At 37.6% G+C, this 13,318-nt stretch overlaps 1 protein-coding gene across 1 annotated transcript; it reads right to left on the reverse strand.

The window, feature by feature from the left end:
- Window positions 1-2,532: 2,532 nt before the first annotated feature.
- On the reverse strand, window positions 2,533-6,069 carry LOC140059019 (methyltransferase-like protein 27). Its single transcript, XM_072104831.1, has 5 exons — window positions 5,775-6,069; window positions 4,775-4,897; window positions 3,778-3,919; window positions 3,427-3,519; window positions 2,533-2,943 (listed from the first exon to the last, which is right to left on the reverse strand). Exons 1-5 carry the CDS (start codon window positions 5,874-5,876, stop codon window positions 2,756-2,758), a joined length of 648 nt encoding a protein of 215 aa, XP_071960932.1. The 5' UTR covers window positions 5,877-6,069; the 3' UTR covers window positions 2,533-2,755.
- Between the last annotated feature and the right edge of the window lie 7,249 nt (window positions 6,070-13,318).

A 13,318-nucleotide genomic window follows, 5' to 3' on the forward strand; every position in this document is an offset into this window, starting at 1 on the left:
AGATAAAGAGGTATTTGGAGTACGTAATATGTACCACAGACATGGTTGTAGAATATTATTTCTCAACAGCTTAGGGCGCTTACAGCTTACGAAGACCCATTGGTGACACGGATAACACAAAATAGCTGCCACGCTCGTAGTACGACTTGGTATTGATCCATTTTTCCATTATTTATATTAATCTGTCCTCATTGAAGTAATATTGGTAACTAAGCATGCATATCGTTCATTATATGCCTGAATATTATTATAGATATGTGCAGTTGTCTAAATAGGCTATGACTTTATTTTCTTTGTAGGCCTAGTTTTAATTTTCTTAAAGATTGTCCCACTTAAAAAATAATTTTGTTCATTTTTTGTTGTTGAATATGCCATTTTGAGCAAAAATTGTACCGAAATAATAATTTACCAGAAAAAATACCCCTAATAAATAAAGACAACAAACGGGCAAATTTGTTGCCAGCAAATGGGTCGGAATTTAATCGAAGTGAAAAAGAAGTCTGAATATAATTGATAAATAAAATATAAATTCTAATATAAATTTGTGTTATTATTATAAATCCACGTTATCATTTAATTAATTGTCTTTAATGTTCCACATTAAAACGGTATTGAATCTGGCGTTTCATAGGGTTATGCAGTTAGGTTCCATAAGCTGTTAAAATAAAATATCCTTGATAGTCTGGTATAGTACATATTACGTACTCCGAATGCGCCGCGATATAAAGTGTAATGCAATTGAGGGCGCTAAATAAAAGAACAATTGATTGATCATCATATATATCTGGAATTATATCAACTAGCTGATGGTACGGCGGTGGTACGCTCGCTTCGCTCGCGTACCATCTAGGTCGTGACGACCACAGATGGTTCTCGAATACACAGTAATTTCAGCGTAGCAAAACTGGCGATTTCAAATGTACGTACCGCAGGAAGGACTATAATACATTGTCGTTTACAGAAACGAATAAATAGACACGATGATTTATGTAGTCAACTAAAATTAGCACCCTGGGAATTACTTCCGAAGGAGAAACTTATCAAAATGAGTCCAGTTTTGATTTGGACTCATTTAATAGAAACCAATTTGTGTTTTGTATGTAACATTAGGGTTGAGGGATGCGAAAGCGGATAGGTACAAAGAGGAACAATTTTTAAAATATTCTTTATCTACTCAGTAACGAAATATTTTTTTCATGTTTTATAGGCCTATAAATACTATACCTCTAAATACAGTAAAACATTTGCGATTTAATAAATAATACTTTGTTAAAACTGTCACTGTCATAATCGATTGAAATATTAAAGTACATGTCACGATACACTACTACGACGTTTATATTTTTGGTAATTATTAATTAATACAAACGTTCAGACAACTGTCAGTATAAAGTCTATTTGTATATAATAATGTGTTTATATATAGAGCCTATCCACAACCTCAGTAATAAAGTTTATTTGTGTATATTATATTTTTATATTAAATCTAACAGTACGAACATTCACAGTAAGAAATGTTCGATTCAAATGAGGACCAACAATAGTTAATAGGTATTTACAGTATTGTCAAAGTATTGCAAGTTTATTCTCAAAGGGCCCATATATTTACCTATCGTATGTGTTAAACCAAAGGATTATACATTTACCTACTTGTGTTAAACCAAACTCTGGCAGACTGAGAGACTGGGATGTTCCATTCATCGCAAATCAATACATTGTATAAACGTAGGCCTATATTAAATCTATCAACATAGTATTTTTTAAAAAAAATCGGCCTGTGTTCAACATTATGATGCTGTACTCTAGCTGTTCAACCGGTTTTCAGCTATTAAAAACAATTATCGTAGGAGGAGAGGAAAATGCGAAGCCTCCTCGCATTTTTGTGGCGGGTATTTTTCAAGATGGACATCCATTAGACGGTGTATACCACGATCTGAAAAGACCCCTATTTGGGGCAAATCGTTGAACCTAAATTCGTTTTAATCGTCAATAACTAATTATCTAACTTAATTTAATTAGTAAACAGGGTTACATCAGGTGGTTAAAATCAGTACCGAAAGTACGAACCAACTTTATATACCATCGAGTACAAATTCTAAAAGTAAGGCGCGATTTACCGAATTTTGCCCTTACGTAAATTTATATATAGAAAATAAACTGTATTATGTCACGTCTTTAGGGTCAGCAACCAGGCCTACTCCCCTACCAAAGAAAGCAAAACAACAGATTTTCAATTCCTTAACACTTACGCTAATCGAAAATATTACCGAAAATGAAACATATTTTACAATCCATATAGTTTAAGAGCTTTATTAATGATTAACATTATTAATAAATAAAATGCCTTAATGTAGCCTATAGTTGTATACATTCTTCAATTAAAGTTTTATTGTTTTTATCAGACTATCTATCAACTGTCCGGTTGCACTCTCTTTTATTTACTCAAAATAATATCAATGCGCGTTGAATAATAATACACGTCGTCATCTCACTCCCTAGAATCCTAATAATTAGTATATTAAGCAGGCATAGGTGGTGTAGGACACATATAAGGTTGATCGCAAATAGCTTATTTCGCGAGAAACGTCGTTGCACAATGCAGGATGTGAAGGGTTTGGGAGCATTAGCGCCACCACCAGTATATACGGTAGCGATATTGTTCCCCAAACCCTTCCCATCGTAGCCTACATCACTCACGCTATTTGCAATAAACCTTATTTTCACGTAGGTAACGTATTTGTTTTATTATTACCACTTAAAGTACTTTGTGTACATGCATTACATAACATGTGTGATAATTCTCAGGATCAGAATATTGTTTACGAACGAACGTCCATTTCTGTTCTTTTTCTAATCTCTGCACTTCATTGTCAAACTTGCCTTCGTTGTACATTGGCTCAAGATCCTTCCATCGGTTTCGAAATGTGTTAATTACGTAACCACCTGAAATATACGTCATTACATATTATTTCATTATTTTCTGAAGAAATAAATATTATTACTTTCTGAAGAATGTAATCATTTTACATTAGGAAGAAGTGTGATGGCGCTGGCGATGGCGAAAGAAATAAAGAAAAGGGAAAACAAGAAGAACGGAAGAAAGAAAGAACGAAAAAGGAAACAAAAAACTAAATAAAGAAAACATGAAAAAAGGACAGAAATAATTCAACAGAGAGCTGAGCGAATGGCAAGATATACCTACAGGCTTTAAACTGATACGATTTGCGACGACGACGCCACCAACCAACCAACGACAAAACCACGTTGTGCGCATGCGGGGATACTAGGACGTGCTAAACTCCCCACTTAACACAGTTGATTGTTTCTAGGTCCACAATCGAATTCTCCCTGATAGTAAGCCTGATATAAAACCAATTGAATTTGTTGTATAGACACATAGATATTAGAGAAACCGATTTATTTTACCAGGTTTAACGATTCTTATCCATTTTGACAAAACCGAGATTGGTAAGTGATTGATAGTAAAGCCACCAGAGCAGACAACAACATCATAGGTATCTACAACGTTATCAGAAAAAAAAATTGTTTTAAAACCATGAAATCAAATGGATCATTTATAGTATATAGCACACCACCATTCTTTTAAAAAATTGTACACATTAAGCTACCAAGACATTCTTGCCATTTTGAATTCATTGATTTCGTATCACATGACTTTGGTTGTTTCCCTCCGATTAAGGTTAAAGGTCAATCAACGGTCGGCTTGTAGTTCGTTCAACAAGAAAATAGAAACACAACACAATTGATAGGCCTTACCAGTAGCAACACTTAATGGAGCAGCATCGGTTACAAATTCGCTTATAAACTGCGTATATGTCCCGTCTCGTTTCTTGCATTCTTCTATACAAGCGTGACTTCCGTCAAATGCATCGATATTTGTGTAGCCGATCCCATGTATCTGGAAAAACAAACATTTTTTCACACCCGACAACAACTAATTGTTGTCAGGTGGTGTGCCCTGCGGCCCAACAACAACTTCCCCCAACACACATACAGTAGGCCTACTAAAAAGGGAAGGTAATTAGATGATTTTTAAAGATCAATTATTGCTATTGCACAAAATCCTATTTATTTCTTCCTGCACAGATGTTTGTTTAGCGAAAATATAATAATATAGTACGTCATTTATTTAAATCAATCATGCATGACGAATAGTAACTAGCGCCATCACAAAGTCAAAAAATCAACTATACCGCCCCAAACCCCCAACATATATACAGAACGAAGATATACATATCCATGAAGAAAATTGACGAAAAAAGAAGAAAATAATTAGGTTTTTAAAAGATCAGTTATTGCTATTGCACGAATACTTATTTATATCTTCCTGAACAGATTGTCTAGCAAAAACAAATATAAATCTATCTATTTTATCATAATAGAAACTAGCCATAAGCTAATTTTCTCTCAACCGGGGCCGAGATGTCATATGAAACGCCATTATATTATCTGGTGTCGAGCAGCAACATGTTGCTCTTAGCAGTAAGATACCTCCGGTTAGGGTGAGGGTACATCAGACTTAGGACGAACTTTGATGAAACATTCCGTGGCACGTACATTGACAATAGTATAGAGCTAATGTCGTTCATAGCAAGCAGTAATTAACGACTAGAACACGTCGACACCATTATTATACTGTATACATTACGTTATTGAAATCAATCAAGCATAACGAATAGTAACCAGTGCCATCACGGAGTAGGCGTGTCGTGATGACGAACGAATTATGTTTTTATAATGTAGGAATACTTACCTTTGTACCAAGGAGCCCGGTACAAGCAGCAAAGTCCAATATTTTCGAATTCTTATCTAGAACCAATTCATTCAAAGTAGTTACCGTCATTGTATGTGCTTCGCTTGAAAGAGTACCTATTGCCTAATAACAAAGAATATATATCACAAGAATGAGTAATCCGCTATTTTCCCTGTAACAGTAATATTATCCATGTGGTAGGGCGCCGCCAAAATTACAAACAAAAACTATCATAATGTAACTTGTTTGTTGAATTGTTTTTTTTTTTTTTTATGTTTGTATCCGATGGTTCAGATTCTTTTTGGTAGACACTGTATATGTCATATACATACCAGTTATTACGAGGCGCCGTCCGATACACTACCTAAGCTACAGCGATGAATTGACCATTGTTTGTAAAAGACAAACAATGGTTTGTCTATAATAAAGTGACAAACTATGGCGCCCTGAACTTAATCATTGTGTCTGCGCCTAATTGATATGAAATTAAGTGTACAAAAGTTGTGTAGTATGATCCACCAAAGAGCAAGTCTGTATATTGTCCTTTTTTCACGATGGGCGTATTACACGCATGAAACGCCATATGTGGCAAAATATCTTTTTAATAACATTAGGCCTAAGTCGAACCAAAGTCTAGAAATAAACAATCATTATTTAGAAAAAAACCCTTTGAAATAGGATTATTTTCGGTACTGTATATACGGCATATAATTATGTGACACTTGCAATTCTGATCACGCGTCACAGTCTCGAATTATGATACATGACAAAAGGCCTTGCCTATGATACTAAATAACGTTTTAACTTCTAGAAGGGATCCATGATAATAATGATTACTGCTTTATGTTCACTTTAATATCTTTTTTTCTATGTTTATATGTTCATTCATTATTATCTGAATAAATGTTATCTGAAAGTGAAATCTGACGTAGGCCTAGAGATAGTACGAATAACCGGGCGGATAATTAGTTATTATGCCCTCCGTAGGCCTATACTTTACCTCATCAAAAGCTGTTGCTTCTTTGTCGTAAACAGTGCAGATTGTGTCCTTATTGACGGCCCTGTACTTGTCTAACCAGCTCGAAAATTGAATAATAGACATCCTTAAAAGTCTACACTCTATGCTCTTGTGTACCGAAGTTGTTCCTCAGTCAGCTCGGTTCAGTGTCAAAATATCATCGGGTGATCTGGTACTATTGTAACAGGGTAACAGGTATGCTTATACCCAAATACTTGAATGATTTATCTGCTGAATCTGACTTGAATCTGAGAAACCTTGTGGGACCCATTAAAGTAAAAGCTGGAATGATAAATGACCATGCTATAAATAGATGAGTCACCTCATCCAAGTGGCGGGAAAATGGTCATGAATATTTAGTGTATAATGTTTCAGTATGGGTCAGTTCATAAATGGACAAGGGATTTTGTTAATTGATTTGCATTTTTAATAGTTTCTTTTTTGTATAACCGAACTTTAAATTGATAATTACATGTGTATGACTCGAGTTACAATACAATCGTTCTGTAAACTATGAAATAACGTTATGGTAAATGTATATACCATCGGTTAAAAATTGTAATAGTACCCAACTGGGAATGGATGACACTTACTAGTGCCTAGCCCAAAGTGAAGGTTTTCATCTCCTTCCGACTGGTTACTAGGTAAGCATCTATATTTTTATCTCTCTTAATTTTAGAATTGTTTTACTATAGTTAATATAGTTGATTAGTTATTTGATGTTATACTATAGTTAATGTAGTTGATTAGTTAATTGATTGTTATACTAGACACAACGCAATAGTAGCCTATACTGTCGTTAATGATACGATCGATCGATCACTGATATGTTATTTTAAATATAGTAACACTGTTTTTGTTATATCTCCTTCCGACTGGTTACTAGCTTCAATAAAAGAATTTAACTTTTCCAAACCGAGAACTGTCTCTGTGGATGACTTTATTGTGTTTGTGCCAGTGCTGCAGCTCCTGAAAATACTACGCGATAAAGCTACGACGCTAGTAGTACGAACCTGTTACATTTGGTGCCGTGACCAGGATTTGCTGTTCAGCCAGGAAGGGATCACTCTCAAGAAAGACTACGATAAGTGCTGATTAGTCTTTTCTTAAGTTTTAACCACAGTTTATATTAATTTATGTACTGTATAATTTTAATACTGCAATTGCTATACTAGTTGACCTTGATAACGTTTGATAAGTGGTATTGCACTTATAGCAATTATTGTTTAAAGAAGACTACATGATCTGTTTTTCTTTTTGTAAATATTTTTTTAAACAAATTTACATCACTGTCAGTGATTGAACTATTTGTGTTTCTACTATAAACAGTCTGTTGGTAGAGTGACATTTTATTGGTTATTTTCTACATTGCAAGGTACAAGAATCGAGGTCAATGAAATTATATTAAGTGTTACTGTACACAATTTTTTTATAACACCTGTTCACTTGTATATGCATTTAACTCTATTACTTTTGTTTTATTACTATTCACCTGGGGAGATTGTTCTATTGAACATTGTATATCTGCTAATATTTATAAACTATATTATTGTGTTTATATTTTCAATTTTTTACGAAATTTATTAATTGTGTATATTAATTCGTGTTCGTATTTGAATATCATTTTAAATCATCATTAATTAAACTTACAATTTCTTTTTACGCTCTGAAATATTGTAATAATATGGATAGTGCTCCAAATACACCACAGAGAGGCCGAGGTCGTGGTAGGGGGATGATTAGGCGCCCGCAATCAGCACCTATAATGATGCCACCAACAATAGAGGTGGGATCCTTTAATAATCCAGTTGTGCCCGTTACCCCGGTAGAACAAAGGGTGATTATACGGCAAGAAATAAAACAACCTGCAATATTTCGGGGTGAACACACTGACAAATTGTCCTTTAACGATTGGGAGGATCAGACGCGATCTTATTTAAAGAAGAAAGGTATTCATAGAAGTGAGCAATCAGATGAGATTTTGACCTTCCTATTAGGCAAAGCCAAAGCAATCGTAAAAGTTGGGCTTAGATCAAAAACTCTCAGCGAAGCAAATGATCCTGATGTATTATTTGATATACTCCGACAGAACTTTAGCGAAGATGTTTTCTCAGATACACCTTTAGCTGAATTTTATGGATGTCGACCCTATGTGGGTGAATCAGCGTTAGAATTCTGGGCCAGGCTAAACAGGCTCATCATCCATGCCAATGAGGTCCTAAGGCGGAATGGAGGCAGCATGGTAGATGAAGAAATGGAGCTTATCAGCCAGTTCATTCGACACTGTCCTGATAAAGATCTTCGCGATCTATTCAGAACAAAACCAATCCGACGGTGGGTCATTGACGAAGTTCAAGAACTTATTGAAACGCACCACAGAGAGACGAGGTTGAGCTTGAGGCAAAAATCTACTCATCACTTAACAACCAGAGCGGGCGAGGCTCATCAAAATACGGCTATAGACGCCACTAAACAAGACGTAATTCTCGACCGATTGGTGACAGTGTTGGAACAACTAACAACACAACAACCACAGCAGTATCACCAACAATACCACCAGGATGGGCCAAACCAAATTGTATGCAAGGTGTGTGGTGATGGTCAACATAACACCCGGTCGCATTGTATACAAAGTAAACTATGTTTTCGCTGCTTTCAAGAAGGGCACCTTGGACGCAACTGCCCAACTAAAACGAAAAAATCGGAAAACTAACAAGTCCACGCCCACAGGAGCAAGGTGTGGACAAATCAGGGAATGCTCCAACAATTCAATTAACCCAGAATGTGCCACGCAACTCAGGCCTCTTCTTTACAAACGTTACCGTGTTTGATTCTCACATAGTTAGCGGTATGCTGGACACTGGCTCGTCTGGGTGTACTATTAGTGACTTTGCAGTCAGTTCACTAAAACAGAAAAAACTCATCAATTTAGAAGATTGCGAAGCAGTAGATGTTACAATCATTGGATGTGGAGGATCCAAAACACAATGTAAATATATGTACAATTTGAAATTAACCATTTATAATTTTAACTTTAATGTTCCCGTTTTAGTTGTTCCCGGACAGGTGGATGATTTGATTATTGGTTCTAACGTCATTAGAAAACTTATTCAATTGATGGAAGGCAGTAATGACATTTTTCATCAACTCACTCAAGTAGAAACCACATCTGGTCCCAGAGATGAGTTTATAGACTTGGTATCAAATGTTGGCAACTGGAGCTCCGGACCAATCCCGAACAAAATTGGAACACTACGACTCAGACACTCTCTTATACTGCAACCACGATCTGAGCATTTAGTATGGGCCAAATTACCAAATCGAACACATATATCAATAGGCAGTACCATTATAATCGAACCCACAACATCCAGGGCTATACCAAGAGGTATAATGGTTGCCAGATCTGTAGCTATGCAGTATGGAGACAAGTGGGTGCCACTGAAAATTATTAACATCACAGACAAAATAATAACTTTGAGACGAAATGCCAAGGTTGCAGATGTGTCCCCTTGTATGAACTTAAAAAATATACCAAAACTCCAACCTACTTGCCAGTACACAGCTGCTATCAAACAGGAACCCCAACCTAGCTTTAATTCCAAATTAGCTAATTGTGGAATTCATGATCTCGACATCGACTCAAGTGAAGTAACTAACTCATACAAAGACCGATTGGCTGACCTTATTGTTAAATATCAAGATATTTTTTCGAAGGATAAGCTCGACTGTGGAAAGGTGAAAGGTATTGAACATCGTATCCGGTTGACCGATGACCGACCATTTCGTCTCCCTTATAGAAGGGTAAGCCCAGCAGACTATCAAACACTTCGTCATGTCCTCAATGAGATGGAGGAAAAAGACATCATCCGGAAGTCTTCGAGTGAATGGGCATCCCCACTTGTATTGGTATGGAAGAAGAACGGTGACCTGCGTATATGCACAGATTTCCGGTGGCTCAATGCAAGAACAACGAAAGACGCCCATCCCCTGCCAAACCAAGGAGATTCTCTTGCAGCCCTCGGAGGTAATTCACTGTTCTCCACAATGGATCTTACATCAGGGTACTATAACGTTCCAGTTCATGAAGACGACAGGAAATACACAGCCTTCACCACACCAATGGGACTATATGAGTACAACAGACTACCTCAAGGACTTTGTAATTCACCCGCTGATTTCATGCGAATCATGATGGGAATCTTTGGTGATCAGAACTTTTTAAGCCTTTTAGTATATCTAGATGATCTTCTTGTATTTGCACCAAATGAAGAAATGGCTCTGGAAAGGCTTCAGATGGTATTCGAACGATTAAGAAATAGTGGTCTGAAATTAGCACCTAAAAAGTGCCACCTTCTACGTCGCAGCGTCAAGTTCTTAGGACATGTGGTCGACGAGTCTGGGGTTCATACTGATTCAGATAAGGTGCAACCTATAGTCGACGTTAGTAAGGCTGCCCTGATGGCCTCAGATGGAATGACCCCTTGTCCTAAGAAGATTCGATCCTTTCTTGGGATGGTGGTGTATTACCAGCACTTCATCCAGGATTGCTCAGCTATTGCAAAACCTTTATTTAATCTTACATCCGGTACTATGCCTTGCAAGCGGGGGAAACGTAAACATAAAATTCGCAAACTTCAACCGTGTGATTGGACCGCTGCTTGTGAGGATGCCTTTGAAAAATTAAAACAAGCCCTTTCTCAGGATATAACTTTAGCTCACCCTGACTTTAATCGTCCGTTCATTTTATCAACAGATGCTTCCACTGCTGGATTGGGAGCTGTTTTATCTCAGGCTCCTGCAGATGGCAGCAAGCCCAGACCAGTAGCATTTGCTAGCAAGTCGCTCTCAAAAAGCCAGATGAAGTACCCAGCTCATAGACTGGAGTTTTTAGCACTAAAGTGGGCCATATGTGAAAAGTTTAGCCATTGGCTAAAGAATAATCGATTTACTGTCTGGACTGATAATAACCCGCTTACGTACATACTAACGAAACCAAAGTTGAACGCGTGTGAGCAGAGATGGGTGGCAAAATTAGCACCCTACACATTCGATATCAAATATGTCCCAGGTCCAAAGAATATCGTCGCTGATGCATTGTCACGTGAACCATTCGTTCCAGTAATGAGTACACATATTCATAGATTATTCAGGGATCGGGTGAACAGTCAACGGATACTTAATGAAATATCGGAGAGTGAGGTGTGTGTGGTGTTTAACCAACACCTACACTGGCAAGAACACACAGAATGCAGGGCATCTGTCTACGCTAAATCTATGATAAATGACCAACTTACGTTAAACACCAATTTAATTTCCTATACTAATGATGACATACGGAAGAAACAATTAGACGACAATATCCTACAGAGAGTTATAGAGTATGTGGAGCGGAAGAGGAGGCCATCCCGGAGAGAGCGGGCATTGGACACCAATGCCATAAACGTAATTATGAGGCAATGGGATAAACTGAGACTTATCGATGGTGTTCTCTTTCGACTTACAAAAAATCCTATTAATAAACAAACACGTTCCCAGCTTGTTGTTCCTAAATCGATGCAGGCCGAAGTACTTAACGGCGTCCACGATGAGATGGGGCACCAAGGACTGAATCGAACGATGAGCCTATGCCGAGATCGATTTTATTGGAACAGCATGGAGACCTCCATATCAAATTATATTAAACAGTGCCAACGCTGTGTAGTGGCGAAGACACCTGAGACGGCTGCCCGGGCCCCACTGGAAAGTATCCAAACTACATATCCAATGGAACTTGTTTGCATAGATTTCTGGACAGCAGAAGACCACAACAACAAGTCGATTGACGTCTTGGTTGTTACAGACCATTTCACAAAACTCGCTCAAGCTTACCACTGCACAAACCAATCAGCAAAAGAAGTTGCCAAGAAGTTGTGGAACAACTTCTTTTGCATTTACGGATTCCCGACGAGAGTGCATTCTGACCAAGGTGCAAATTTTGAAAGTTCCCTGATCGCTGAGCTTATGGATGTTTCTGGAGTCGCCAAGTCACGAACAACTCCGTACCATCCGATGGGAAATGGCTGCACGGAACGTTTTAACCGTACTCTTGGCAATATGATTCGATCCTTATCTCCCAAGGACAAGTACCAGTGGCCTAACAAGCTCCAAAGCCTGACATTCGCATATAATTCCACTGTTCATGAAACAACCGGGTACGCACCATTTTATCTTATGTTTGGAAGGGTGCCACGGTTACCAGTAGACATGGTCTTCCGAACCTTCTCCCGTACTGATCAATCTCCAGACTACAATGCCTACATTAAATCACTTTCAAAGTCACTTGAAGACGCCATTAAGACAGTTGAGGTGACTGCGCGGAAAAACCAACGGCGACAAGCCCGATTGTATGACAGGAAAATGAGAGGTACCGACATTGAGATAGGTGATCACGTCTTAAAAGCCAACAAAGGTGCAGGGAAGCGAAAGGTCGCTGATAGGTGGGATTCAGATACCCATGTAGTTTTAGAAAAATGGCCGGAAACTCATACGTTCCGATTAAAAAGTAACTCATCTGGAAAGGTCTGTGTTGTTCACCGGAACTTCATTTTAAAAGTTAATTTCCTTCCAGTGAGTGACGAAAATGAAGCAATCGAGACGTTGTCTTCTGCACCTACACCTACACCTTCTGACCATGGTGATTTCATGACAGATATAACAGATTATGATGCATCGTCAACGAACTCTGAACAACCAGCCATTTGGAAAGATGTGGATCTTATTCAACCTTACGTCCCTGAAGCTGCAGTATCAGAATCTGCTAATACAGTATCCATAGAACAACAAGAAACACCATCTATCAACCCTGCTTCTGTCCATGCATCTGTGGAACCGTCAGAAACTTCTCCTTCAACTGAGCATGATATCACTCCCGTCGCAGTCGTCATGGATCATACTGATGATAACTCCTCAGGAGAAACACGTTCAGAACCAACCTTAAATCTCCGACGTTCGAAACGTGTAATTAAACCGCCAGACCGATACGGCTTTATTTCTAAGTGGCTCTGGGGAACCCCTACACTAACATCCCATGTGGGTTGTTTAGATGTTTGATTGTTTAAACTGTATTAATTTTGCTTGACACTTAACTTGTTTTTTTTATATAATTATGTCTGAGAGAAGACAATTTTACTTGATTTTTTAATTTTAATCTCAATAGTTTAATTTGTTACCTTTATTGTATACTGTATCTTTTGTGTGATAATGTTTTTTTTAACATACTTGTTTGCCATGTGTATGGCTTGTGTTATGTTGGTACATCACCTTGTGTTGGGTGGGATTGAACCTTCGAGTAGTAATCGCAGGATTTCGAGAAACTTCTGAAGTGTAAACGGGCACTTCTGTACACCGACTATTGTGGGTATGGCCACCCTTCAATAGTAATCCATTTGGATAAATTGTTATTGGTTGTTTCTAATAATTCTGCATAACTTGCTCTCATTGGTTCAATCAGGTACAGGTATACTGTTGTGATATAACAGTTTCGT

The sequence above is a fragment of the Antedon mediterranea genome, chromosome 9 (genome assembly GCF_964355755.1).
Source record: "Antedon mediterranea chromosome 9, ecAntMedi1.1, whole genome shotgun sequence".
Taxonomy (NCBI): Eukaryota; Metazoa; Echinodermata; class Crinoidea; order Comatulida; family Antedonidae; genus Antedon; species Antedon mediterranea.